This window comes from Zosterops lateralis (genome assembly GCF_965231275.1).
Source record: "Zosterops lateralis genome assembly, chromosome: 29".
NCBI lineage: Eukaryota > Metazoa > Chordata > Aves > Passeriformes > Zosteropidae > Zosterops > Zosterops lateralis.
In genome coordinates this window covers 1,470,545-1,498,203 of record NC_139789.1, presented here as the reverse complement: position 1 = coordinate 1,498,203, position 27,659 = coordinate 1,470,545, and the positions used below count along the sequence as shown (strand labels likewise).

Genomic DNA, 27,659 nt, shown 5'->3' with positions numbered 1-27,659 from the left:
TCGGCTCTGCTGCTCTTCCCCTGTCCCCCCGAGATTTTCTTCCTGCTGCTCCAGGAAAGGCTTCTGGGCAGGGAGCCCCTGTGATGGGGTTGCTCCCACCCACTGCTGAGGGACCCTCCAATAAAAAGGGGGTGCTTGGGTTCACAATGTCAACCTTGGGAACCAAACAATGAAACACAGAACAATGTGTTGGGTTTTAAAGATTTTTATTTTATTTTTTTTGTTTTGTTTTTATTTAAAAAAAAGCCCCTAAATTCTATGGCTTCCAGGAAGCATCAGAGAAATTGAAATGCCATTTCTGTACACTTGGTTTTAAAGCAGTAACTAAACTCGCAATGGAACAAACGCTCTCACGTACAATCGCAGTATTTGGACTCCTCGCTGGAAGGACAGAGAGTCCCAGGCTCAGGCACGGCCCCGGCGGCCGAGGGTGTGCGGACAGAGCCGGGCACGCCGGGCACACCCTCGCGGCCGCTTTCCCTTCCCCTCCGCGGCTCCTCTTCGGCCTCTGCCGGGGCTGCTCTGAGCCGACGAGCTGACAAGGGACCACTTCCAGTGAAAAATTTAAGGCGATTTTTAAAATTCGTTTGTTCGCCTCGCTGGGGACACGAGGTCAAACGTTGCACGTCCCCTTCCCGCCGTGGCCAGGGACGCAGCAGCAGCTGAGGCTGCCCTGGCTGCCGCAGCCCGGACAGGCCAAAGCCGGGGTCAATCCCGAATTTAGGAAGAAGAGGGGTCCTGGGGAGGTCACGGCCCCATGGGAGACCCGACGCCCCCCCAGCCCCTCCACAATCTGGGGTCTCCAGCCCTCCCCCCCCCCCCCGAGATGGTCAGTTTTGACAAATGTTTCAAAGCAGCCACAGATGGTCCCATCCCTCCCCCGCCCCCCCCAGCACAGCCTCAGCCCCTTCTCTTGGGGCAGAACAACAGGGTTTTGGTAAAGATAAGTGTGTCCCCCCCAATGTGTCACGATCAATACACACGACAGCGCACGGGGTCAGTCACGTGGGGAGCTGCGGTGCCCCGGGGGTGGCGAGGAACACGGGGGTGCGGGGGGTGTCTGTGTGTCACTTCCAAAACCTCCATTTCCCCCAGCCCCAGGAGCAGGCCGGGAGGATCCCACAGTGGGGGATGCCGTGGTGGGGGATTCCACGCTGGCAGAGCCACTCCACCCTGGTGCCCTTCACCGCCCAGCCTGGCCCCCAGCCCCCCGGGAGGAGCCGCGAGGCTTCGGGGAGCTCAGACCGTTAAACCAAGAGGCCGATCAAGCCCTGCCCACACCTACAGCTGTTGTGGAAACATCCAGCCCCAAGAAATCGCAGCACCAGAGACGAGGCTGCTTTGCTTCCCCTCCCTGCTTTGCCACCGCCATTCATGGGGCCCTTTGGTCTCGGCCGTCCCTGTCCCTGTGTGTCCCCCAGCCCCTGGGAGTCTCGGACCTGCTCTTGGCGGGACCGGACGGCGCCTATATTGCTCGCAAAAGTGCATCGTAAATGATCTGTAAACGCGTTTCCTCTCCCCGCCCCGCGCCCCCGGCTCTCCCCGCCCGCCGCTCGTCACCAACGGCCGGACCGGGGGGACCCGGCGGGGACGCGGGGCGGGGCCGGAAGGAAGAGCAGAATTCGGTAACACTGAAGATGACGGTCAAAGACTGACGACTCAGCACTCTGCACCGAGACTCACTTTAAATTAACTTAAGAGACAAAGAAGCAACAGAAAAAAAAAGTATTCCTCCTTAGCCCACTGCTCTCGAAATTGTCTTCGTCTTCTTCTGACAGCGACGGGTCAGAGTCTGTAGTTGATCCCCATTTCAGACTGGTTATAAACTCAAAGCAAGTGACGCCGTGGGGTTTTCTCTTTCTTTTTTTTCTGTTTGACGGACGCAGGAACTTCAGCGAAGTTGGGCTTGGTTCGAGTAAACGGCCACGAGTGGCGGAGGAAAGGACAAGCAGTTTGGGGAGGCCCCGCTCCCCGTCTGCGCGTGGGGCGCTGGGGGAGCCCGTCCGGCCCGGCCCCCCCGTCCCCGTCCAGCCCGAGGGGACTCCGCGGGTCAAGATCCAGCCACGGCCAGAGGGAGAGGAGCCATCGCTCGCCGCTCCGCCCGGCCCCGGCAGCTCACTTGCGACGCTTGGTGGTTTTCCTCTTCCTTCTCTTGAAGAAACAGCAGCACCTGGGGACAGAGGGGACCCGTCAGCGCCGGGGCCAGGGCACGGAGGGCGCAGCAGCCCCGGGGTCAGGGAGGACAGAAACCCCTTGGTGCCTTGGTGAGCCCACATGGGGAGAGCTGCTCCACCAAGTGCCTGGGATACATGGCAGGGGCTGGACTGGGAGCACCACAACGGCCACCAAAAATGACACTTGCCACAGCAAATGGCACCAGGGGAGTGACACTGGCCATGGCACACAAGGCCACGTGGCCAGAGGCAGGGCCAGGCAGGGACTTCAGAGAAAGAGCAGTCCCAGATCCATCCGTGCCCCTCTGTGCAGGAGCCCTGGGCAGGGTGAGGTGGGAAGGGCTGGGGTGGGGGTTGCCCTGCAGGGATGCCCCTCACGGGGTGCCAGGGGACAGCTGGGCTGTTGCTCCCCAGAGGACACTGGACAAGGCATCCCGGGGCAGCTGCTGACCCCTCCTCCAGCCCAGCCCAGCCCTGGCCAGGGGGCAGCGGTCTTACTTTGTATCGTCTGTCACCTCCACCTCGGTGGGGGCTGTGATGGGGGCGTTCGAATGTCCTGCTGTCGGGTCATCTGTGTTCAGCTCTCCATTGGTGGAGCTCATCACCTGGGGAGAGATGAGTGTCAGCAGGGGCAGCCCAGGGGTCTGCAGCCCTTCCCCTCCCCCGCAGGGCACAGGAGCCACCCAGGAAGACCATCCGGCTCTGCCCAGGAGCACTGAGGTGCCCTTGGTGGCAGGATGGTGCCCTTGCCCAGACAGTGGTGTTCAGCCTCAGTGCTGAGCCCGATCACACAGAGAGGTCTGAGCCCCTTAAAACACCCCTGGAAGGATCCCAAGCTCCTGGGAGCTCCTGCACCAGGAGAGGGGCTTGCTGGCAGCCAGCTCCAGCGTGGGTGGAGACAGAGCCTGGGAAAGCTGACAGCTGCCAGGAGCCCTTCCCACAGCTGAGCATCTGGACACGACTTCTGCTTCCTGGCACCAAGACTCAGCCCAGTGCCCACCCTGAGGGCTCAGGTATCCCTGAGCTCTGCCTGCTCACCAGGGCAGCAGGGTCAGCCACAGTGGAGGACATCGAGGAGGATATCCAAGCCACCAAGGCAATTGAGAGGTGTCTGAATCGCCATCCTGTGCCTGCTGCCCACAGGCAAAGCCAGGAGCTCCCTGGGGATGCACAGGCCAAACACTCTCCACGCTGCTTGGCTCCAGTGAGGAGCCTCAGCCTTTCCCAGGCCCTCAGAGGAGCTGCCACTTGACAGCCAGTGCCCAGCCAGCAGGGCCACGTCAGGCTCCAGCCCCTGACACCAGCACAGAGACCCCTGCGCATCATCCCCGCAGTGCCGGACGCAGGCGGAGCACGGCAGAGGGTTTGCAGAGCAGGAGTGGGGAGAAGGAAGGGGATGAGGGACAGGAGGAGGGAGGCAGAGCATGAGGTGGGCCCTCAGAGTGCTGGCCCCAGGGCCTGCCTGGAACCATGGAGTGCTTGGCCCCATGATGGCAACAGTGGGAGCTGTGCCCAAGGCTGGGGCCTCGCACCAGCAGAGTCACCGTGGAGCAGCAGGAACGAGCAAGAGCGGCGGGGACGGAAGCAGAGACAGAGGAAGCAGCGCAGGCCCAGCCAAGGGGACCCAGCATGGATGTCCCACCATCCACGTGGGATGGAACCCCAGGCCAAGGCAGGGCTGAGCAGCAGTGGGCAGGAGGCGGCGAGCACGGCGCTGACAGCGCCAGCACAGGACCAAGGTGGGACCACAGCAGGGGGACGCGGCCAAGGGGTGCCCAGGAAGGGAGGAGAAGCAGGGCTTGGAGCCAGGGCTCCAGTCAAGGAGGCGCAGGGAAGTCCCTGCTCAGACGAGCGGCACTGGGGGCAGAGTGATGCCCACCCAGCTGTCGTGCTGCAGTGTGGCATCCATCCATCCATCCATCCATCCATCCATCCATCCATCCATCCATCTCCAACCACCCTCTAATTCCCCCTGGCAGCACCAAGGGAGCCCAGCAGCCCCCAGGAAGCAGCACCAGCCTCGTCTGCGAGCTGTGAACATTCAGTCGAGCCACAGAGATAGGCAGCATGTGCTGCAGCCGGGGCAGGACCCTGGGATGTGTGGCCCCGGGGCGGGGGAGCGGGGCTGATCCCGGCTCCGCGGGCAGCCACGAGGCCCAGGGTGGCTCCGCTCCCTCCCGCGCCCGCCCCTGCCCCAGGCGCGTGGTTTCATGTACCTGGACGGACCCCCCGAGCCTGCCGGCTGCCAGGTGAGCTCCCAAAGGCTCCTCGGCAGGCTGCCCACCGGCCTGAGGATCCCACAACTCCGTCCCCTCGGGCGGCTGCTCGCAACAGGCAGGAGGAACAGAATGAAAAGAAACAAAAGAAAAGAGGGAGAATGGGGAAGAGAAGGGAGGAGTGGAGGGAAGAGGCAGGAAAAGTGGTAAAGGGATTCCAGAAAATAAGACATGCAAAAGCAAAAACATGACCGGAGCAGCTCGAGCTGGTGATTGCGGAGGGCACCCGTGCAGCACCGTCCTGGCAGCTCCCAGAGCGGTCCCTGTGGTGACAATGGGGGTCTGTGTCCCCCTGCCACCCACCCACACACCTCCACGGCCAGCTGCACACAGGGCCACCCCATGGAGCAGGGCCAGCTCCAGCAGGGCTCCCGTGTTTGGGAGTGGGCTGGGGCAGCAGAGCCGGAGCTGCAGCCAGGCCCAGGTGACACCATATCCCCAAGACGACGCGGCACTTGGCGGGGCTTGGTAGGACCTGTGTGGCATGAGCTGGGCTGCTCCTCCAGGCTGCACCACAGCCAAATCCTCCCCTGATGAGCACTGCACGGCCCCACAGCTGTGGGGACACCCTGTGTCCCCAGGCTGGACACTGCTCCCAAGCCCTGGGAGCTCTGTGGTTTGCTTTTCCCCCTGCTCTGGAGATGGGATGTCCAACGTGGCATTTCCCTGGTGCTGTGGGCAGAGAGTTTACTGGGAGTGAGTTCCCAGAAATGAGCTAGAGGTGATTTGAAGATGTTTCCCTAACAAAGTGCTGCCAGTGAGAGCCAGGACTATGCCAGGCTCCTTGTGCTGGGCAGGAGCAGCCTGGGGAGGACAGGATGCTGCCTCCCTGGCTCCAGCCCCTATACAGGTGCCTGTCCCCACGGAGGTTTGGGAGGACAAGGGTTCGTACAGTACTTGCTGGAAAACACATGAGGTTTGCTCTTGATGACAGCAGTGCCAGAGACACGTGTCCTGCACCAGAGCAGGACAGGCCACAGCACTGGAGCAGTTCTGAGCAGCCTGGCCCCTTTCCCACACAGCTCTGCATGATCCCTGCCCCAGGCTGGGCCCCCTGTGCTCTGCCCGTTCCCAAAACAAAGGCAGCTCCAGCATGGGGCAAAACGCTGCCAAGCTGCCCCACCAATCCTGCCCTCCCTTGTCCTGTGTCACTGTCCCATTGATGGAAGGGCATCACAAGGAGACCAGTGAATCACCCTTAGCAGAGGTGCCTCAGCCTGCACCAAGCCCTCCCCCACACCCCAGGCTGGATCCTGCCTCTCACCAGCTGATGCCCAGGCCTGGCACTCCCCAGTCATGCTACAGCCTCCACAATGCTTCCTCCCTCCGCTGCCAGGCCACAGGGACACTGCCCTGGGCCCCCAGTGAGCCACAGACCCAGAGCTGTGGGAGAGAACTGTTCCCTCAGGCAGCACTGAGGGAAAATGACGCTCCAGTCCCCACTGGGCTCCATGTCCCTGAAACTGCAGCCCAAGCTGCCCATGCCTGTGGCCCCATGCCCCAGCCAGGCCATGCCATTGCTCACCTGGTGTTTGGTGTGTGGCTGTGCTTTGTCTCTGTTTGGGGGCTGCACCTGCACCTCGCTGTGCATCGTGCCAATGGGGGTGGGCTGGGGACACAAAGGACAATGTCAGTGCAGCATGGAGCCCTCCCAACACCCCGTAGCCAGATCCAACCTCCAGTCAAACATGCAAAACCCCCCAGAACTGGGACTTGATCATTGCCCCTACCCCCATCCCAGCAGTGCCATATTTGGTATGTGGCTGCAGCAAGCCCAAGGAATGCGCCCATAGCAGAAAGTGAGGTGCCAGCTTGGCTGCTGGGGTCCCTCTGGCTCCAGGAGCCTCAAATTCCTGTGTCACAGCCCTGGACCTAGTGACTGGTGAGGAGGGTGGAGCTGATCCCCTGGACATTGTGTTTGTGGCAGAGATGGCTGAGAGTCGTATCCTCCCTGGCTGCTGCCACCAATCCTGCTGCCCCTGCTCCCTGAGGTGCCTCACCCTCTGCCCCCAGTCCCTGTGCACTCACCAGAGGTTTCCCTGCCCAGTCGTATTCATAGTCGAACACGTAACCGTTCCTCTCGAACAAGTCCGTGAAGAGCTTCCTCAGGTAGTCGTAGTCAGGCTTCTCGAAGAAATCCAGCCGCCGCACGTAGCGCAGGTACGTGGCCATCTCCTCTGCGGGGACACGAGGGCTCAGGGGGACAGGGGACAGAGGGTTGGGGCTGGGGGCTGGGCTAGGCAGTGCTCTCACCTGGGAAGTTCTCACAGAGCACCTCCACCGGGGTGGCTCTTTTGGTGTCACCAATCTTCTGGTACCTCTCCTTCAGTGTGTCAGCCTGGCAGGGACAAAGTGGGGTCAGCACAGGGGCCAGGCACTGCCCCGGGCAGGGGAAGGCACTGGGTGCTGTCACACTATGGATGATTTCTTTGACCCTCTTTTCCAGGTAACTCCTTCCCAGGAAACTCCCTCCCCAGGCAGGTCTGGAACCCCAGGGTTTCCAGAATAGGCACTGTGAGAGCAGCTGGGGGGACACAGGGAGATCTGCAGCTGCTCAGCACTGCAAAGTCCTGACATGGAGCTCAGAGCTGGTGGGGTGCCAAGCCTCCAACACCCCAGGGGCCAAACTTTCCCCTTCCCCATGCCAAGGCAGAGCCAGACCCACAGGAAGCCATGCCCAGAGACAGCAGGAGCTGGCAGTTACCTTGAGGCCTTGCCAAGGAAGGCTCCCACGAAGGAAGTACATAAACATGTGCCCTAATGCTTCCAGGTCATCCCTGCGGCTTTGTTCTGCATGGAGAAAAAGAGACATGGGTCAGTTCCCACTACAGCCACTGTCCCTGTCCCCCCCGATCCTGCAGCACCCCATGTGTCCCTGCCAGCACCCTGAAAAGCAGGAGAGTCAGCTTGTCCCCAGCCCCATCTCTGGCACCCCTGCCCTGCAGTCCCTCCCTTCAGCCAGGAGGCAGGGCTGGCTGCCTTGCCCACACACCTTTCCCCAGGTGGGTGTTGATGCTCATGTAACGCGCTGTCCCTGTCAGGCTCTTGTGCTCTCGGTAGGGGATGTGTTTTTTGGTCTCGGGGTCAATATACTCTTTGGCCAGGCCAAAATCGATGATGTGGATGGTGTGCTGCCGCTTGCTGCCCGGCCGCCCCACCAGGAAGTTCTCTGGCTTGACATCTCTGTAGATCAGGCTTTTGGTGTGGACATACTCCATCCGTGTGATCTGGGGCAGAAGGAGATGTCAGTGCCAGGGCAGAGACCCACCCTGTGTCCTGCACGCTCCCGCCCTGGGCCCTGCTCCGGCTGCCTCGCCCCTGCTCCCCTCAGCCTGGCCCAAGCCCCGAAGATGGGCACATCGCCTCCTTGCCACGACAGGAGACTGCCCCAGGCCAGCTGCACCTTGGGCACACAGGGAGATGCTTATCTAGGCTCATAGAGGGGATGTGAAGGGGTTGAGAGCCCTCCCTCAGCAGGAAGGGGGTGAGGTATCGGTGAGCCAGGCTGGGATGTGTCAGCATCTTCCCCCATGGGATGACCATGGTGCCTGCCCACGGTGCCCACACATCCCCTGCTCCCCGGGGCAGCCAGGGGGCCAGGGGAGCCGTGCAAAGCTGCAGGGGAGGCCGAGGGGCTGCACCCACCAGCTGGATTGCGATCATCAGGACAGTCTTGAGCGTGAAGGTCCGATCACACAGATCGAAGAGATCTTCCAGGCTGGGTCCCAGCAGTTCCAACACCATGGCATTGTACTTCCCACAGGGGCCAAAGTAGTAAACCTGAGGAATTCCTTCTGCAAGAAAAAGAGCAGGGGCTGTGCAGGGCTGCAGCAAGGCCATGCTGTCACAGCCATGCCATTGCCAGACAGGGACAGGGGCTGCAGACGGGGGATGTTCCTGCACTGCCCTCCCTGCACAGCCAGCCTGGCTCTGCTCTTGGCAGCAGGGGGAAGGAGGAAGCTCCATCTACATCCCTGACTCTGCTGCGGGGGCAGTGGTGGAAAAGAACTAAATCAAAAGAGATCAAAGATGAGATGAGGCGTCTGTGTAAAACCAGCCTCTCCCTGTGGAGCAGATGGGAGTGAAGTTGCAGAGTCACATTTAGGGAAAGCCTCTCTCCCAGCAGTGCCGCTGGCAGGCAGCTCCCCAGGGCAGCTCAGCCCAGCCCCGTACCTGCATTGCCCAGCTGTTTGTAGAACCGATACTCCAGGTGCAGCTGGGGGGCCCGGGATTTTATGGGTTCCTTGGAGGAGAGAAAGGAGAACAGTTAAGTAGGAAGCAGGATGTTCAGGTGGTCTGGATGTCACCTCCTTCACATGCTGGCAGCAGCTGGACTGAGAGCATTTGGGGTTGGGAGCAGATAGTATAAAATGGGAGATGAAGCCTCAGGGGATGATGAGAGAAAGTCAGCCCATATGGGAGCCAGATCATCTCATCCAGAGAGAGGAAAACATTAATGGCATCAGGTACCAGCAGGGGAACCCACTCTACTGCTGGCACTGGCTGAGCACAGCACAGGCCATGGTGAGGACTGGAAGAAGCAAGACTCAGCTCTTCCCTGCCCAGACCCTGATCACCCCACCTGCAGTGACATGTGTTCCCAGACTACCCTCAATTCCAAACAGGAACGGAGCTCCCCTGCAGCCACCCAGCACATCCCAACCCACTCCACCCACTCCAACACCAGGGGAGGGGAAGAAACTTCCTTCCCAATGGCTGGAACATCCCCCATCCCGACCATGGAGGAGCTCCCCGGTTTGACAGCTACTCACCAATTTGATAGCTACGTATTCGTTTGTGTAGAGATTCTTCCCTGCAGGAAGAGATACAAAAAGGTGTTGAAAGCAGTCCCTGCATCACCCCCACCACACACCCGCTGCTGTCCCTGAGGGCTCCTGGGCTCAAAAACATCTTGAACAGGTTCTGCCGCTCCCAGAGCACCTGAAGGGGCCTCAAGGCACAAGCAGAGCAGAACCCACTGTGGGGAGTTGCAACATGCCTGCTAATTATCCCCAGGTGGGGTATGTGGATTCCTCTGGGATGGGGAGGCTTCTGAGGGCTGGAGCCAAGACTGATGGGAGGGGGCAGCAGCGGGGACGTGACTGGGCAAGGCAGGGACAAGGCTGAGACTTGGTGCTTCTCCCAGCCCCACAGGGAGAGGGGGCTATAGAGGGATGGCCAGAGTCAGGGGACACCGAGTTATAGCCAGTGGGACCCTGCAAAGGGTGGCAGGGAGGAAGGACACCCGGGAGCACTGGGGCAGCCAGCAGTAGTCTGAGGGCACCACAGGCAGGTGGAAATCTCTCCCCCATGGCCGGGGTCACTCCTGGGAATGACTTGTGCATACCTGCGTGTGAATCAACCTCATCCCTGGGGATGCTCCCGCCCATCCAGGAGCACAGGGGAAGCTAGGGGCAGATCCATGGCATGGCCCAGACTGTAGGAGGAGCTGAAGGGAGAGCCCAGGAGAGCGAAAGAGCAGCTGTGGCACCCAGCACCCTGTACAGGATTCCCTGGAGGGCTCCGCACCTGTATGGGACTTTTCACACCATAACCACAGCAAGGTTGAGCTCAGGGTGCCTCCACATCCCCCCAAAACCAGGGGGCCAAGAAAAAAGGAGACACACCTGGGAAGCATCAGCACAACCTCTGCCCAGGCCCATAAAGGCAAAGATTAAAGGTTTGCAGGAACACCTCTGAGTGTTCCCTGTGCCAGAGTCTGCAGGAGCCCAGGCAGGTGGGGGTTAAGGGCAGCAGGTTCCCTCCAGAGCCAGAGATCCTGCTGCCTGGCATGTGGGTATCTGATGGAGCTGCATCTGTCTCCTCGGATTTTCTCCAAGCAATTTGCTTAGGGAACAAGCTCCTCCTGGCGTAAGATTTCATCTGCTCAGACTGCTGCTCTCCACCTGAAGCAGCAATAAATCCTGGCCGGATGACATCAGAGCCAGCTGCTGAGCGCCACAGTCGGTGGCAGGATTACAGGAAGAGGGATGAATGGGAGATATTAATGGAGCGGCTCCTCCCAGGGATGGGCTCTGCAGCCAAGGAGGGGCTCAATCCTGCTGCCTCCCTGACCCTCTCCCATCCCAAGGGACCTCTGCCAAGCCACTTTGTCTGCTGCCTCTGCATAAAGCAAATCCCTTCACAGCGATTAGGGAGGAGGGGATTTGGGAGGAAGGGAGGGAGGAACGTCTGGCGAACACAGCGTGTGCCAGATCCAGGGGGTTTGTCCCATCATGCACTGACATTTCCTGGGGAGCAGGTGGGACATCCCCACACCTGTACATGGCTCCAAAGAGCCGTACAGTTCAGTCCAAAACAATTACTGTTGCCTCCAGTGCAGCAACATGCGATCAGAAAACTCACAGCTGGATTTTCCCTGAGGTCAGTCAGGATCTGAAGGGGGGAAAATATAACATGGCAGGAAAACTGCCAGAGGGACACTGCAAAAAAGACTCAGCCCAGCAGGGAGGGAGCAGGGATGGAGGCAGGAGAATCCCCAGCAGTGGCATCTGTCCTCTCCCAAGCACACAGGACAGCCTGTGGATCGCTGGCATACAAAGCTACCAGCAACAAGGCTCTGGAGCTGTCAGCATTCTCCCAGCCAAAAAATGAATCCATAGTTCAGCCCTTCCTTGGGGGGCTTGGATACAGCTGGTGGACAAGATGGGGAGCAGAGGTCAAATCACCATCCTCCACTTCCCCTTTCTGAATTAAAAAAGGTGCAAATAGCAGAACTGGCCTGTCATGAGATTAATAAACCAGTAGAAAAGAAAAAGCAAAAGAGCAAGGAGGAAGGATTCCTTCCATACCAGGGAACTCCCAACTCCAGCTCCTGGAGCCACCTGCTCTGCCCTAGTACTCACAAGGGGGCAACTCTGACACTCAAAATGTGCCAGAGCCCAGGGAGTGCCTTGGGAAGACCAGAGCAGGCAGGACTTGCAGCATAGAAGGTGCTTTGAAAGGAAGTAAAAGATAAAAGTGGTGAGATGGGTGCAGAAAGCAAATATTTGCGTTGCAGGGGCCTTTGCCCAGCTCAGTGCCGGAGGTGCCTCCAAATGCAGCTGCCAGCACCTGCAGGATGCAGTGTGTGGGATCAGAAGGGGCCAAAGGCAGGAGCAGGCAGCCAGGCCTGGGGCTGGGGTGTGTTAAAGCCGGACGTGGCTTTCTCTGCTGTCCCCTCTCCAGGGACTTGGCAGCAGCGCCCGGCACCTGCTCCTGCATGTCACGGCAGCCCAGGAGGAGCCCGGCCCTGCACTGGGCTCCCAGCTGGATCCCCATCCAAGCAACTTAGAATTATGGAATCACAGAATCCTTAAGGTGGAAAAAGACCTTTCAGATCACCATTCCAATCATCAACCACCAGCACCACCATGTTCACATTAGCCCACATTCTCAAGTGCCACATTCACATGTTTTTGAACACTTCCAGGGGTGGTGACTCCACCCCTACCCTGGGCAGTGTGTTCCAACGCTTCACAACCCTTTCAGTGAAGAAATTTTCCAAATATCCCATCTAAACCTTCCCTGGCGCAGCTTGAGGCCATTCCCTCTCCTCCTGTCCCTGTTCCCTGGGAGCACAGCCTGACCCCCCCCAGCTGTCCCTTCCTGTCAGGGAGTTGTGCAGAGCCAGAAGGACCCCCTGCGCCTCCTCTTCTCCAGGCTGAGCCCCTTTTCCAGCTCCCTCAGCCTCTCCTGGGGCTCCAGACCCTTCCTCAGCTCCAGGACATGCTCCAGCCCCTCACTGTGAGAGGAAAAGCAAGCACTGAGGCTGCCCCTTGCCCATGGCACAGCACTATGCCCACACCAGGAACCTTTGTGCAGCAGCAGCACTGAGCTGTGCCTGGGCACTGGGATGGGAATTTGGCTTCCCAGACCTGGGAATGCAGTGCAGGAACAGGGGATGAGGCAGCTCCATGGAAAGGCAGCCAGGCCCAGCCCTGCAGCTCCAGTGACAGTGGCTGCACCAGGCCAAGTAATGACAGCTCTGTGGAGCACTGGGGTTTAACATCATCAGAAGAAAAATGTTATTTTACAGCTTGACCTTCTCTAGAGGAGGGTCTGAAGAACCAGGAGAAAAAGTAAGTCTGAGCCTTCAGCAAGGGAGGCAGGAGCAACAGGAATTGTGTGGGTTCCTCTCTCCCAAAGCCTCCAAAGACACCCATGTGCCACCTTTGGCATGTGGTGGGTCTGTGGCTCCAACCACAGGAGGGAGGTGGCTGAGCTCTTGGCCACGCTGCAGGTGCTCATAGGGAGGTCTCTGCAGAGCCCAAGACAGGAATGAGGTCACGAGAAGTGTGCTCGAGGCACCTCTCGTGGCCCCAAGTAACTCCCTGTGAGTTCCTGGGAGGCTGCAGGACAGGGCTGAGAGCCACAGCTCAGGAGAGCTTGGGAATGTCCACAGTACCCGCATGTGACCCTTGTGCTGGGGCATGGCCCTGGTCCAGATGCAGCAGTGACCTGCTCCTGGCTCACACACTGCAAACAGACTCACCCCCCGTGTTCTTCCCTCCAAAATCCCGAATTTACTTTAAAAGAGAATTAATTTCCAGCTTTTAATGTTGAAGGAAAACAGTTGCTGTGGCTCCAAGCTGCCAGCAGCAATGCATGCAGGAGGCTGGGGGAGAGGGGTGGGCACTGAGAAGCTGCAAAAAGCACATTTGCAGGAGTTTACTGCTGGAAGAACAGAAGCAGCTCTAGGCTGAGGCTGCCCTGGGGTGGCTCCATGGCACAGCCTGGCAGGAACACCAGCCTTGGGCCAGGCTCAGGAAGGGGCCCTCAGGGAGCATGCCAGGACTAAGGGCAATTCCTGGCTCTGAGGCAGCCCTGCACCAGCAAACAATCTCCAGGTGCTTAAGGCTCAGTTTTGACCTTTCTGCTTAATGTCTGGGTTTTCCTCCTCTCCCCCTATCCCAGTTCATCCCAAGCATTCCTCATAGCTGCTAAGGGGAACCTGGTCCAACAAACCCTCCCTGTGAGTGTGCTGGCCCCGCTCCCGGGGCGCAGGGAGTTGGCAGGGAGCTGGCAGGGCTGCAGCTCGGCCATGCCCAGTGCCAGGGCACACAAGCCACCAGCCACACTCCAGTCACTCACTGCCACCAGTGTCCTGCTGCCTTGTGTTTCAGAGGGCAGCGTCTCACCCTGGCATGGAGTGGGGCTGGCTGTGGGCAGCACATGGGCAGGGGGAGCTCAGGGGCTGCAGGCAGTGGGCACTGCCCAGGGATGCTGCTGGAAAGCCCCAGGAAGAGCTGGGCTGGAGCTGGACCATGGCTGGAGGCTAGCAGGGAAGGGATGAGCACTCATTAGCCCAGGGTGAAGCTCCAGTACATAAGAAGTTAACAGGACCCAATACCTGCACAACATAAGCCTGCCCCTCTGTGCCAGAGGGCTGGAGTAGCCACCCTGCTCCAGCTTGCAGCCCAGCTCTCCAGTCATGCTGGTCCAGTGCGGAACTGGCTGGCAGCACTGCCAGACTGGGACTGGCACTGGCACCACGTCCCTGCATTGCCCAGGATGCCAAGGCCAGCAGGGACAAGGAGAAGCAGGATTGAAATGCACAGCCCTGGCTCAGCCACAACTCCTGCCCACGTCATTCCCCTTCTGGTTTCCCACAAATGCCTTATGCCAATTGTTTTTTTATATTTCATCTTTAAACAGATCACATGATTTTGGACACCTCCTACATGGGTGGGCATTTGTCTCTACCTGGGGCAGCTGAGCTGAAGCACCCTAAGGACAGATCACCACATGCTTCTCAGCATGGTGGAGAAATAGGGTAAAGTGGTACCTTTCTGAGAAAGACAATGTCCCCTTCCTCCATCCCCACCCCTTGTACCTGGAGGAGTCAGGTACACCTCCAGGTATATTTTTTCAAGATCTCACAGCCTTTGTTATAAAAGGAAAAAGGTCAAAAAAGATCTGGGAGCTTTTAAATACTGAGGTGCAGTTTTAAATGCTGAGCTGAATAGAGAATTCAGTCCTCAAGGACGCTAAAGCTTTGAGGACTGAATTCTCTATTCCCAGTGGAAAGCTGAGTGCCCAGCAAGAGCTGGGCAGCATCCCTGCTCATGCCACCACTTCACAGCAGGAGCCCTCTGGTCCCTTGCCATTCATCTGCAGTTGAAGGAATCCCTAAATCCTGACAGCATTCCTGAGCCCTGATGCAGTTTGAAGGCACACCTAAGGAAGAGAGATGTGATTTTAGGAAAGAAGCCACATAGCTGTGGCTTCCACTACTGTGATGAGATCTTGTGCTCAGGCCTGTATCATATTATGGCCAGGCACTGCAGGGTGTGACAGAGCAAAATAAAAAGCCACGTGAAGGGACTGGAAGCTTCTCTTGCTGGTGGCAAGGACAAACTCCCACTGTGAGAATCGACCACTGTGGAGCCCTGGAGCGAGAGCTCACTGCTCGTCCCTGGAGCCACAATCAAACCGAGCCCAACCGCTCCCAGGTCCCTGCAGCAACCTCACTGTCAGTTTGACAGACATTCCTCAGATCCATGTGAGACTCACGTCCCCTTGCTGCTGCCCCTGGAAAATAAGGGGGAGGCCAAGGCAGGGAGGTCACACTGATCCCTAGCACTGAGCACAGCAAAGCAACACTGCTCCAGCTCCTGCCTAGAGCAGGATCCTGGGATCCAGCTCACCCAGAAACACGGACCCACTATGCAATACAAGCAAGGAATAGGAGGTGCAAGGACACAGGTGGACCCTGCACAGCTCAGGGAGGCACTGGCAGCAGGAGTATCCAGATCCATCTGGGGAACTGAAAGGAGCAGCTGTTGTGGCAAAATCCCCCAGTACCTCTCCTTCCACAAGCCCTGGGTCTGGAGGAAGGCTCAGAGCTCCTCATGACACCAGGAGAGACAGCTGAACATGAGAACTGCTTGGCTGGATTTTAACCAGAGCACTTCCCCAGCTCTGCAATTACGCGGCAATCCCGCCGGGAAGTGTAGGGATGGGATGGGTGAGCCTGGCACCAGCCAGTCTGTCACACCGGGAAGAGCTGACATTAACTCCCCACAGAGGGAGGTGGGAGCCGACCCCACCCGAGCCAGGGCTGCCACGGCTCCTCCCCGGGCCCATGGTCAGGTTTAGCTCAGGGCAGGTTTAGCTCAGAGCTTGGTTTGAGAAGGCACTGCTTAAAGTATCATGGAGCAACGAGGCCTGTGGCTGTCACAGGCTCTGCTCCTCTTCCCAGAGCACAAGCCCCTTCCCAAAGCACTCACAGCCAAGTGCTACAGCTGGCAGGGACTTCACCCACACGTCCAATGTGTCTTCCTGGAGACATCCAGACTGCGCTGCTGGGCCCTGCCTGATGTCAAGCAAAGGGTTAACAGCTTGCTGAAGGTCTCCAGGGACATTCCCAGTCCTGAGAGAGGAGTAACCTCCCCACCCTCCAAACAGGAGTTTGCTTGAGGAGTTTCCTGATAAACTTGGTTCAAAATAGAAAGTGACTCTGGAAGATGCTTGGGTTTTATTCCTCCCTTTCTCTGCCCTGCATAGAATTTCAGGAGAGTCTCTCAAACAACCAGTTTGAACGACTGAAGAATTTACCCACGATAAAACACAGATTCTCCTCCCTAGATGTTTGTCCCAGCAGAGTGAACATCCCTCAGGCACCCATGCTCCATCCCCTGTCCTAAGGCACAGCAGGAGGGTAGCACCCGGAGCACAAGTGGAGTGAGATTTGCTGAGCACACAGTGGCATCTCCTGAATCATTCCTCAAACAGTGTTCCTGGATTTGGAGGACACCCAGAACTCCACAGCCACCACCACTTACAACAGACAGATCCAGACTGTAGCATTTTCCCTGAGAGACCCAGAGAGTGACAGGCATAGGGAGGTGATGGAAAACACCTCTGCAATCAGTACTTCGGGTTGGGATGGGCCTTGGTAGATCAAGCACAGTGTGAAAGGGTTAAGGAAGTGGAACCTCTGTGACAAAACAAGGGCTACCTGCAAGGGACAACGCTTCAACTCTGTGTAGCCTGTCAGTGCCCATGGCCACAGTCTGTGCCAGCTCCTCTCACTGCAGGAGGAAGACGCCAGGGCAATCCCAGCATGAGTGGGTACAGTGAGGACAAAGATGACCCTTCTCACCTAGACGGAGCTCCCCGAAATTGCCGCATCCAATCTTCTTGCCGACACGGAAGTTGGGACCCACCATTAAGACTCCCGAGTTGGTTCCAGCACCACGGCCTCCATGACCACTCCTTCCTCCACCTGTCTTGGACATCCTTTTACCTTCCTCCAGCTCCCCTTTCCCTCCTCTCTTATCAAAATCCATAAGTTTGTGATACCCCGGCCTCTCCACGGTTACGCTGCTGCCATACAAATCCCAGAGCTGCCGAAAATGGAAGGGTGAGGAGGAAAGAAGCAGGGCTCCTCTTGGTTAATACACCATCCCGGTGAGCGGTGGGAGGGCGGGGTCTGGAGAAGGAGGGGTAAGAGGCCGTCCACGGATGCTGGGCTACTGAAATGTTAGTGCTTCCCAAGGTCCCGCCGGGACTGTCATCATCGCTGGTCACAGGGAGTTCTTTGGTGGAGAGAACATCCTGCAGACAGGGTCCTCCCAGCGCAGCTCCTCGGTCTCCCAGCTGTGGAAAAGGAGAGGGAGAAATCAGTAAGAGCAGGCAGAGGACAACAGAGGGTTGTGGGCTCCAGGCTCCTGCTCCCAGCTCTGCAGAGCCCCTCCAGCACCTTCCCTGCAGATAGATAATTCCTACAGCAATGATAGTGCCACAGTTGAAGGGTGGGAGAAGCTGGGATAAACATCAGGTCCCAGAGTGCCTCATGCCTGAGATGTTGGTTTAAATAAACAAATAAATGAATTTTAAAAGAGCTTGGTCAGCTGGAGGTGAAATGGTTGATGAGTGTCTCCATGTTGAAGCCAGCCAAGAGTGATGCAGGGACAAAACTGTCCCCACAGGGAAGGGCTGCTGGCAGCTTCTGGAACCATTCAGAGGCATCACCCAGGGACTCTAAGAGCCCCCAAGAGCAGAGGACACGTGAACCCAGCATTACAGGCACACCATGCCAGGCATGGGGCTGCCCATGGAGTGAAAATGATTTCACCTGGCTGGGAGAGTCCCTGTGGATGCAGGGGCAGGGGCCAGTGGAGTTGGAGTGCTTCCCACTCCAGCAGCAGCCTCCACTGTGGTGGGCCAGGATCCTGTGCCAGCAGCCCTGCCCAGGACATGGTTCCTGGGGAACAGCCACATTCAGGGCACCCCCCACAGCCCATGTGGGCCGGGGGAAAACACCCACTTGGCAAACAGGAACTTACTAACATCCCACTGCTTCTTTCTCTGCTCTTATCAACCAACCTTGATTTTAACTGCAAAGCTGGGAGTGAGGCCCCTTGGCTGCAGCCTGGGCGAATGCTGTGACACTCACCAGAGCAAATGATGCTGGTGGGAACTTGTTTGCTCAGGGGTGCAGCACCTTGCCTGCCTTGTGTGCTCCCAGTGAGGCTGCTGGGAAGCCCTGTGCTGCTGGTGGGGTTGTTATTCTAGGTTCCCCTCTCCTCCCTCGCAGGCAAGAATCAGCTCAGCCTCCTGAACTAGGGAGCTGCTTCCCATGTGCACAGCCCTGCTATGGCAGGGGCTGGACGAGTTGACTTTTAAAGGTCTCTCCAACCCAAACTACTCCATGATTCCATGACTCTGGCTCCATACACATCCCTGTGCAACTGCCTGTCCTCACACAGGTACAACAGCCTGACATCAAGGCCACACCAACCCCTTGCTTCCTTCTGGACACAAGACTGGGATGAAAAGAACCATTGACCCGCTCTGCGCTCAAGGAACCAGGTGCCCAAGAGGGAACTGTTCTCTCCCTCCCTCCAGCATTCCATCAGAGTGGGACTCTCCTGCCCTGGGGGAAGGTCAGGCTGGGTACCTCCTCACAGGGATGCCAGTGTGGGAGGCAGGAAGGACAGTAAGGAAGCTAAACATGGACACAGAGGGTCAGGCAGGATTTGGGCACACACTGAGAGAGCACATGAGAGACCCACCACTCTGGTTTTGCTTTCAGCCAGACCCTTGCCAACCTCCTATCCCTCCTTTACCCTGCCCCTAACCCCCTTCTCCCCCTCCCCACCTCCCTCTGCTCCTCTCCAGGCCCCTGTGACACCACTAAAAGCCTCCCAGGAGCCCCCAGTGCCGCAGACTCTCGCTGACCCTGTGGGTTATCCAAGCAAACCCCCCCTCCAGCGCTCAGCCCCAGGAAATGAACACACTGCGAGCTCTGATGCTTGGCCAAACCCTGTAAAACTTTTTATTGGCTCTCAATAGCTATTAATAACAAAAAAAAAAAAAAAAAAAAAAAGGTTGTGCTCAAGGGTGCACAGAGGGAAATATGGGAGCTCTAAGAGCACCCTAGAGAAAAAGACACCAAAGCCAGAGCTCAGCAGGGGGAAGAGCTGGCTGTACAAGGGTCCATGGCCAGGACAGCACCTGAGGCAGCCCCCTAGGGCTGTCCTGCTCCCAGCCCTCTCCTGACACCGAATCCTCACTTTCCACAGCATCCTGGCACACTGCCACAGCTCTCCAGGAGGGACCAGAGCTGCTCCAAAGGCACAGAGTGCTGAGGTCCCACTTGTGGGACCTGCCTGTCCAAGCACAGGAGAATAGGCTTTCATGCATCATGGGAGCCCCCTCCTGCCCCCACAGGCTCCAGTCTCCCTCCAACACCTCCGGAGCATCCCTAGAGCACAGCAGGCTGGCCCTCTGAGGCCACCCCCAGCACACCAACAACTGGAGATCATTCTGCTGCACCCAGCACACGTCAGCTGAGGGAAACTGAGGCACAGGGAGCCGTCCAGCTCTCCCAAAGGTGGGCAGCCACGGGCTGGCTCCTGCCCCGATGCTCCCTTCCCCCAGCAGCGTGTCCGTGCCAGCAGGAAGCGGGGTGGGAGCGGCAGGAGCAGGGCTTCCCTGCGCTTTGTTCTGCCCCAGCCCCGAGCGCGCACGGCCCACACGTGACATCCTGCTCATTCTTCGCTCCCCCAATGATTTCCGCTCTGGGTTCAGCACATGGGGCTGCCCTCCCGACCTCCTCATGCTTCTCCCACCTCCACAGGAGACCGGGAGCCGTTCCCCCATGGCCTCCCAGCTCCCAGAGCAGGCAGCTCTCGCCTGGCATTTGGGAGCTGCCTTCCCTGGACATGGCTCCAGCCACACGGTGGGAAAGGGGAGCAGCTGGTGATGCACAGGCCCTGCTGCTCCATAACCTGTTTTCATTCTGAATCAGACCTTTATGCTCAGTCCCAGGGGATTCCAGGCCCAGACTGTTTGCACAGAGTCAGGCGGCCGACAGCCAGAGCCGAGGGAGCTCCAGCCCCGGCGCTTGGGATTATTTTCTTTGAAGAGTTATGGGCCAGCCTCTGCAAGGGAATTTCAGACAATGAAGTGAGACAGAAGGGAAAAATTAAATCCTGTTTCCTGTGAGCACAGAGAGACTGTGCTGCCTTCGCCCAGCCCAGACAAATGCAGGGAGCAGCACAACACAACTCTGGCCCTGCCTGCGGAGCCTCAGGAGCAGCCCTCCTGGAGGGGCCCAGCTCCAAACCCCAATTTCAGGCATCTGGGCCAGATTCGTATCCAGTGAGGCTACAGCCCAGCCCCCCATGCTGGGACTGCCATGCTGTAATTCCCCCTTTCCCAAGCTGGGTGGTCAGAGCAGCAGGAAGTCCCTGAACTGCATCTGTGTGAGTCAGGCCAGGGCAAGGATGCTCCTTCACACTCTGCCCACCAGCCTCCCCCATGCATGAGCCAAGGGCTGGGAGGAATTTATTTTCTCACCCCAGGAGTGCCAAGGAGACACAGTTGCTCCCTGGGCCTCAGGACAAAAGCAGGACCCACCTCTGTGCAGTGTCAGTGACTGCTCAGGTTTTCCACACTGTGCCATAAAGGGATCACTGGTCTTTAAAATTGAGAACAACCTAATTAGAAACAGAAACTTTTGGTAAAAGCCCAGGACTCCCATTGCTCTGAAGCAAAAAACCCCTGTGTTTGTTAAAACACAGCAGCCTTTGGATGGGTAACAGGAACCCAGACCTGACCCATCCTCCCCAGGCAACAGCACCATGGGGAAGATTCCCTGGATAAAACTGATGCCACATAGTTCCATTTTGCACAGGAATCCTCTCCCAAAAGGTCACAGTGAGGCAAGCAGCCTCAGGAAAGCACCTTCTAGGCTGGATTTTTTGGCCTGGAATCAAATCTGATGCAAGCTGAGACTAAGAAAACTTGTTTCTCTCTTTGTGAGGGAGTGGGATAAATAAGGAAAAAAAAATTAATTGGCCTGAAGTTTGGCAGAAGAAATTCCAAAGCAAGCTGTCGTCTTATGGTGTTTGCAGTGCCAGTGCCCTGAACCAGGGATCCTGGAAGGGAAACAAACTGCAGGCAAGTGCAAGTGCCTCAGCACCCCCGAAACAGAACCTCAGAAGCACTGAAAGTGCCATAAACAGGGGGCAAGCCCACACACCCTCTGATTTCCAAGAGGGAGCTCATAGTGCTTTTGTTGAAATATTGGGTCCTGTTTCTTTGCCATCTGGTTTTAAGCAGGTCAGAGCTGCTCCAGTCACATTTACAAGCTTTTCCCTGCAGACATAAGGGTGAGAAAAGGGGAATTGGGGTTGGAGGGACTTGTTTTTTTCTTTAAAAGAAGAAAAGCTGCAGTTCTAGTGCTACCCCTTGTCTCTGTGACTTGGACCAAAATATCAAGGCTCGGGAAGTTCCTGCCCACATTTGCAAGTATAAGATGCTGAGGAGTTGTATTTTTAAGAATTTCTTTCCTGTAGAATGAAACCCTGTGGCTGCCGAGAAGGCACTTGTACAAACCATCTGGGGCACATTGTTCTCAGCCCTTTATATGAACACACACACCGTGTTCCTGCCCGAAAGAGGTTACAGCTAAACGGGGCAAGACAAAAGGGGGGAGGAAGAGGGAAAAAATAGCGGCCTGGAGCAGGGAAGTGGCTGGTGAAGGTCAGGGAGCAGGTCCATGGTGCTGCCTGGAACAGGGCCCAGGTGTCCTGGAGCAGCCAGCATCCCCGGGTGCTGCTCCCTGAGCCCTACCAGCCTTTGGGATGGTTCTTGGAACTGGGTTCCCCATGTACTGTGCTCTGTAAGCAAAAGAGAAACACAGCTGCATCCAGATGAAAGAGAAAGGAAAGCTTCTTGAGAGCACAAAGAGAAAAGCCCTTGACACTCTGCAGCTCCAAGAACAGATCACTGCCAATTAAAGGCTAAAAATAATCACGAATACCCCAATGTCCCAAAGGATGACCCATCAGCTGGCTCCCAGCAAAAAAATCCAGACCAAAAAGCAACCAGTGGCCTTATACAACTGAAACCAAATCCCAATAAATTCTAAAAGTTGAAGAGGCTGAGCTTACAGGAGGATCAAAAGTCTTAAAACAAAGCAAAGTCTTTAAACATCTTTAAGAGCGAGCTACAGACGGTCCCAAATGATGTCTGCAAGGGTTTGTTGTTAAACACATGTTCCAGCCTGCAGAGACAGCCCTGCTCGTGATGGAGCAGGGAAAGCTGTGCCACCACACAAAAAGCTCTCCCAAAAGAGGGGGTCATGGAAAGCTTCACCAACCTTCCCATGGGAGCCCTGCAGTGGGTACAGCCAAGACATAATGCCAGCTCACAAGGTTGGGTCACGTCAAGTTTCTCATCCATCAAAGTCCCCAAAGCCCTCTCTCCAGGGCTGACCTCCATCCATTCTTTATCCAGCCTGTGCTTGTGCTTGGGATTGTCCCAGCCCATGGCAGGACCCTGTACTTGACCTCGTTGAATTTCATCAGTTTGGGCACAATTCCACCTCTTTAGGTCCCTGTGGATGCCCCACTCCTCCCCTCCAGCATGAGCCTGCTCCACACAGCTCTGTGTCAGCAGTCAACTTGCTGAGGGTACCCTCAGTCCCACTGTCCATGTCACCAGCAGAGATGTAACAGCACAGGTCCCAGTACCAACCCCTGAGGACACCACTTGTCACTGGTCTCCACTTAGAGCGTGATCATCCAGCCAATAATACACCAAGTGACCATCTAACAGACTCCAGAGAGATTTCCTGAGCTTCCTCCACCCTTGGACATGTACCTCTCCTCTGAGCTGGGCACAGCAGCTTAACAGGCTGGAACTCAGGTCCATGGGATGTGCTGTTTGGAGAAAACTCATCCTCACCTTACAAGGAAGTTTCCTCCATGGGCTGGAGAGGCAGAGGGGCTGTGCAGCCCCCATAGCTCACTCCACCTTGGATCTTCACCAACAACAGCTCCAGTCATGGGAGATTCAAACAAACCCTACCAGGATAGCAGAACATTTCTTATGGCAAAGGAAGACTGGCTTGTTCTAGCCCCATTTCCTCTGGATCCCTCAAGAAACCAGGAGTTTCAGTGCTCTGAATGAGGAACTCCAGGAACCTGCTGGAGATGGGAGTTCTGGATGTGAGATGCTCACATCTAGAGCTCTGAGAGCTGTGCTCACCCTGTCAGGATGGAGGATGGGCTGTTCCACTCTGGGGACAGCACCTGTGGAGGAGTTGGAGCAGCAGGGCAAGGGGTGAAGGGGCCTTTATCCAGCCCAGAAATACCCTTAAAAACCAGCAGTCTGGAGGCAGCCACTTTCCCCGCAATTTCTGCCAAATGCAGCCACAAGAACATCATCCCTGGCCCAGCAGGTTGGGTTCAGAAGCCATGGCACCCCAGCCTCCTCCCCATCTCCAACCCTTTTTCCAGGCTCCAGTGAGGCAGGAGCCAGCACAGCTCTGTTTACTCCGCTTGCTCCTTTGTACGTTGCTGTTGGTGTCAGCACAACAGGAAGCTCTTGTTAAATAGTTTGTTACTTAACTGCTGATGTAGAGCCACCGGGGAACCCGGGCGGAACGTGCAGCGCGTTCCGAGAGCCGGGGGAGCCTCGCAGCTCAGCTCCAGGGATTTAAGAGCTCTTGGCTCTGCCACCCCTTCCCCGGTGATCTGGGAGTGTACTGAGTCCCTGGCCCTTCACGTTCTGCCTGTTACACTGGGATAACTTCCTTACATCCGCCTCCTCCATTTGAGGTCCCTGGAGAGATGTCTGGCTCTTTTTCAGCTTTTGAACAGTGCTGAGAGCTCAGAAAGCCCCCCCTGCCTGCTTCAAGGCATCTGCAGAGACAAGAACCCAGAACTGAAGGAACTGCCCCACCAGACGGGAACAGCATCCTGTGAAACCCACCCAACCCACCTGTGCTGCTGCTGCCTGAACACAGGCCAGGGAATATCCAGTGGTCACAAATCCACTGCTTGGATCCCCACAAGAGGCCCACAGCCAGCTGGTCCCACAGAGCAGCCCTCAGCCCACCTCCCTGACTCTGCTGCACCCCTTGTCCCCCAAACGTGGACCTGGCTCATCCATGCGGTGCCACCAAGCTGAGTCATCGATGACACGGCAGACACAGCTGTCACCATGGTCACTGCACCAGGAGTGCTTCAAGCACTGACAGTGCTGACTGATTTCCCTCTCATCAAAAAAAAAAAGTGGGTTTTCACTCTGGCACCCTAATATTTACAATTAAGAAATCTGCATGGGCAGTTTGTCTAAAACAGGCTTTTTTCCATCCAAATTCTTTCTTGAAAAGACAAAAATAAAGCAGAGGCTAATGTGTTTATCAGAATTTCTTCTAGTGTTCAGAGTAAAAAAAAAAAAAAAAAAAAAAAACAGCAGAAACAATCAACCCACAAAAACCCTGAACTGTGGCAGCAAAGCTTTTAATCCAGCATGATCCCAGCATCCTTGTTCCAAACCTCTCCTCCTTTCCTGGCTTCCCAGCTCTTTACTGAGAACACAGCATGTCTGTGAAGTCAGAGGATCACACCCAGCTCCCAGAGCAGTGGGCACAGGGCACTCCTGCCACCCCCAGCCCAGCCAGTGTCCTATGGCCAGGATCTGGCCATCCCCTTGCATGGCCCCAGGGACAGACATAGCCAACAATGCTCCCAGCACCGGAATTAAAAACATAAATCCACTCTCAGAGCAAACAATCAGACACACCATCACCTCCAGCCGCACTGGTAACAAACAAAACAGAACAGACAAATAAAACTGACTTCAGCAAACAAGGCAGGAATGGGACGAGCCTGTTACATACTACAGAAGTTACCACGTGCAGGTGCTGCCCTGCTCCCAGCACAGGCCATCAGTCAGCCCCAACACCTCAGGGTTTCACCCAGGTATCCATCCATGGCTCTTAGCCACATTCATAAAAACATCCAAGGCACAAAACCAGATGATGAAAAAAATTAATTAAAAATAATTTTAAAAATAATAATAAAGCATTTATTTTTTTCCCTAGAGTTTAGCTGTGCCATAAAGAAGATGGATTTTTTTTCTGGCTTCCTATTCCAGCTCTCATGTCTATTAAACTTTTCTCTAAATTAGAAATGTTCTCTTGTTACTGGTTATTCCCTTCCCCAGGAGACTTTTGACACTATGAACTCTGGTCAGCTCTTAACCTACAACAAATCAAGCTCCAAATTGTTTCAAAGTTATTTTCTCCCAGCCTCTGAACCCAAATATGGCTTTTTAATGGATTGCTATGAATTTTCAATATTTTTCTTAATGTTTGTGTCAACCATTCCCTCTGTATCAATGAGGAGAGCAGAGTTTCAACAAGGCAGCAGGGAAACGCTTCTGCTGAAGGAGGGTCATGCTTCCCACCTCAGAGTCTCACCCGCAAACAGATACTCACAACGTACCCAGTAATGACTTGTGTGTGGTTTCACAGAGATCTCTAAGGGACACCAGGTGACATGCAAACCCATCAGGCTGCCTTGAAAGCAAAATCTCAGCTGTTCCTCAAATTCCAGCCCAACCTTCCCAGGCTCCTGCAGCCCATGAGCTGGGTGTGCTCCTGGACCCAGAGTGAGCACAGCGTCCCCATGTGCAAGGGCTCCTACAGGGAGTGGAAGCAAAACTGAAACTGTTCTCCAAACACAACAGAATTTAAAAAAGAAGTAAAAGATGGGGGCAAACCACCAGTAGCAGAGTTTTCAGTTTCCAATGGAACCATAAGGCACCACTCAAGAGCTGGTGTGAAGTCCCTATGCTGGTGGAATCCTAACCCAAAAAAATTCCTCCTTTCAAGGTAAGCACAGAAGGGCTGCACAAGCCACGTGCCAGAACACCCCTGGAGCAGCAGCTGGAAAACTTCACTTCAAACACTCACCGCTCACACCACAGCTCAGGGTGGATGAGGAGAATCCCTGCCTGGCAGCAGTATGTGTGTGCACAAGTGTCAGCTTTCCAGCAGCAGCTCAGCAGGAGTCATTTTGCACCCAAAAATATCTGAGGAGGAACCAGGCCCCTCTTCAACCAACAGGAGTGGGACTCTTTGATGAACATTTGCTCCCTGCACATATGAGCAGAAAGAAATCAATGTGCTTTGGACAGTCCAAATCCAGAACAACACAGATCTTCATGTTTTTGAAACCAGCCTGCAGAATAAGGGCACTTCTAAATCTCTTAGCAGCCACAAAAAAAAAAAAAAAAACCAAAAAAAAAACCAAAAAAAAAAAAAAAAAAAAAAAAAAAAAAAAACACCTTCATGAAGCATCTCCACTCCTATGAGCTGCCAATTCACTCCCAGCCCAATGCACAATTTCACTCTTTTCCTTGGATCCTCATCCAAAGCAGCTACACCTGGGTGGAAAATATTAAACTGTGCTCCACCAAGGAGCTGGAAATACCATGATGGAAATTTCAGCAGCAGCACAGGAACCAAGCAAAAAGCAGAAAATACTTCTCTAGGAAAAATAATAACAGTAAATACACACATGCTAAAATAAGACCCTATCTAAGTCTGGAAATAACAAACCCAGCCCAAGCTGGACAAACCCATCGATGAACCAAGTGCCCAAGAGAGTTGATTCACCTTTCTGGGTTCATCAGGCACAAATTTAAATATCCAGTTGCAGGATTCATAACCAGAAAACACACTGAAGCTCCATGAGAAATTACTTGAAAGGAAGCAGCTTTTTGGCTGACTTTTCAGACCCCACAAAAGAGTCTGCATTTTGATTTACACCTTTTCTGACATGACTGCACCCAACGAAGCCCAAGGGCAGCCCTTTCTCAGTTCTTGGCCATGCCCATCTTGGGACCATTCCCATGGTCCCCATGCAGAATCCATTGCATGGAAACAGGAGGAACACCAAAGCACTGTGGGTGGTGGGAGTGCAAAACCCCAGGTTGCATGAGGGAGTCAGGGAGCAATTGGCACCTGATTCCCACCTTTCAATCCAGCCTGCCATGATGCGTCTGGGATGTTACCATCACCTTTCGCTCCCATCCCTTCCCCATGACCAGCAACAGCCATCCTCGGGCTGCTGGGCCAGGAAAAGTTCTGGCATGGAGGTGGAAGATGTCAAGATGAGCAAATGACCCACCTCCAGCCCACTGCCCCACTGCTTGTGCCAGCATCACTGTGGTGTCCCTGCTCACACGGAACAGTTTCTGCCTGGGAAACTGCAACTCGCTTAGCTCTTACCGTAAGAGGAAGGGCACAGGTAGCAGACAGGTAACCAGAGCAGGAAATCTCCTTCTGAACAACAAAGGCACAGGTTTGCTTTCTGCCCGCACAGCGGTTCTGCAGAATCTATCTCACCAGTTCAACGCAGAAAAAGCCAGTTAGGATGTCAAATTGGTTTCGGTTTTACTAAGCCAGAGTTTGTAGCACCGGAAGAAAGGAAGTTCACTACGGACAAAGCTGAGTCTCTGGCCTGGAGACCTTAAAAGGACAGTAGAGTCCAGCTCCCAGGGATTCATTCCTTCCCATCTGCTCCGGCGCTTCCGTGGGATGCACAGTCACCCTGGCCAAGATGTGACGTTTCTCTCGAGCCCCCACTCGCCACGGCAGGAGCTGGATCCTCTCAGGGATTTCTCACACAGCCACTGACTCAACCCAGTGGTCTCAGCTTTCAGCCCCTCACATGTGCTGGGTTTGGCGGCTCTGCCACGGGGTTTTCCATTTAAACAAGACAATACACCCGCAACGCAGCAAGCTCCAGGGAGACACCGGATACTAATTAAATCCATGTTGCTGCTGGAAAACTGAGCTGCAGAGAGGAACCAGCTGCCTTCCAAAACTCTACAGCAGCTGGCCAGCAAAATGGTGTTTACCAGTCCCATCCTGAAGCTTCTGCTTCTCTTGCTC

The 27,659-nt window shown here is 55.9% G+C and overlaps 1 protein-coding gene across 3 annotated transcripts in view; it reads right to left on the bottom strand.

Moving 5' to 3' along the window:
• Positions 1-163: 163 nt before the first annotated feature.
• Positions 164-27,659, bottom strand: part of CSNK1G2 (casein kinase 1 gamma 2) — a 43,109-nt gene continuing 15,613 nt past the window's right edge. For all 3 annotated transcript variants that reach the window (XM_083880144.1, XM_083880145.1, XM_083880146.1), the window contains exons 2-12: positions 16,557-17,053; positions 9,223-9,263; positions 8,624-8,693; positions 8,096-8,244; positions 7,443-7,677; positions 7,155-7,240; positions 6,704-6,788; positions 6,479-6,627; positions 5,976-6,059; positions 2,673-2,779; positions 164-2,170 (exon numbers count right to left, since the gene is read on the bottom strand). In XM_083880144.1, coding sequence (XP_083736270.1) covers positions 2,116-2,170; positions 2,673-2,779; positions 5,976-6,059; positions 6,479-6,627; positions 6,704-6,788; positions 7,155-7,240; positions 7,443-7,677; positions 8,096-8,244; positions 8,624-8,693; positions 9,223-9,263; positions 16,557-16,743 — 1,248 coding nt within the window. In that variant the 5' untranslated portion in view covers positions 16,744-17,053 and the 3' untranslated portion in view covers positions 164-2,115. The remainder of the gene's footprint in view (positions 2,171-2,672; positions 2,780-5,975; positions 6,060-6,478; positions 6,628-6,703; positions 6,789-7,154; positions 7,241-7,442; positions 7,678-8,095; positions 8,245-8,623; positions 8,694-9,222; positions 9,264-16,556; positions 17,054-27,659) is intronic.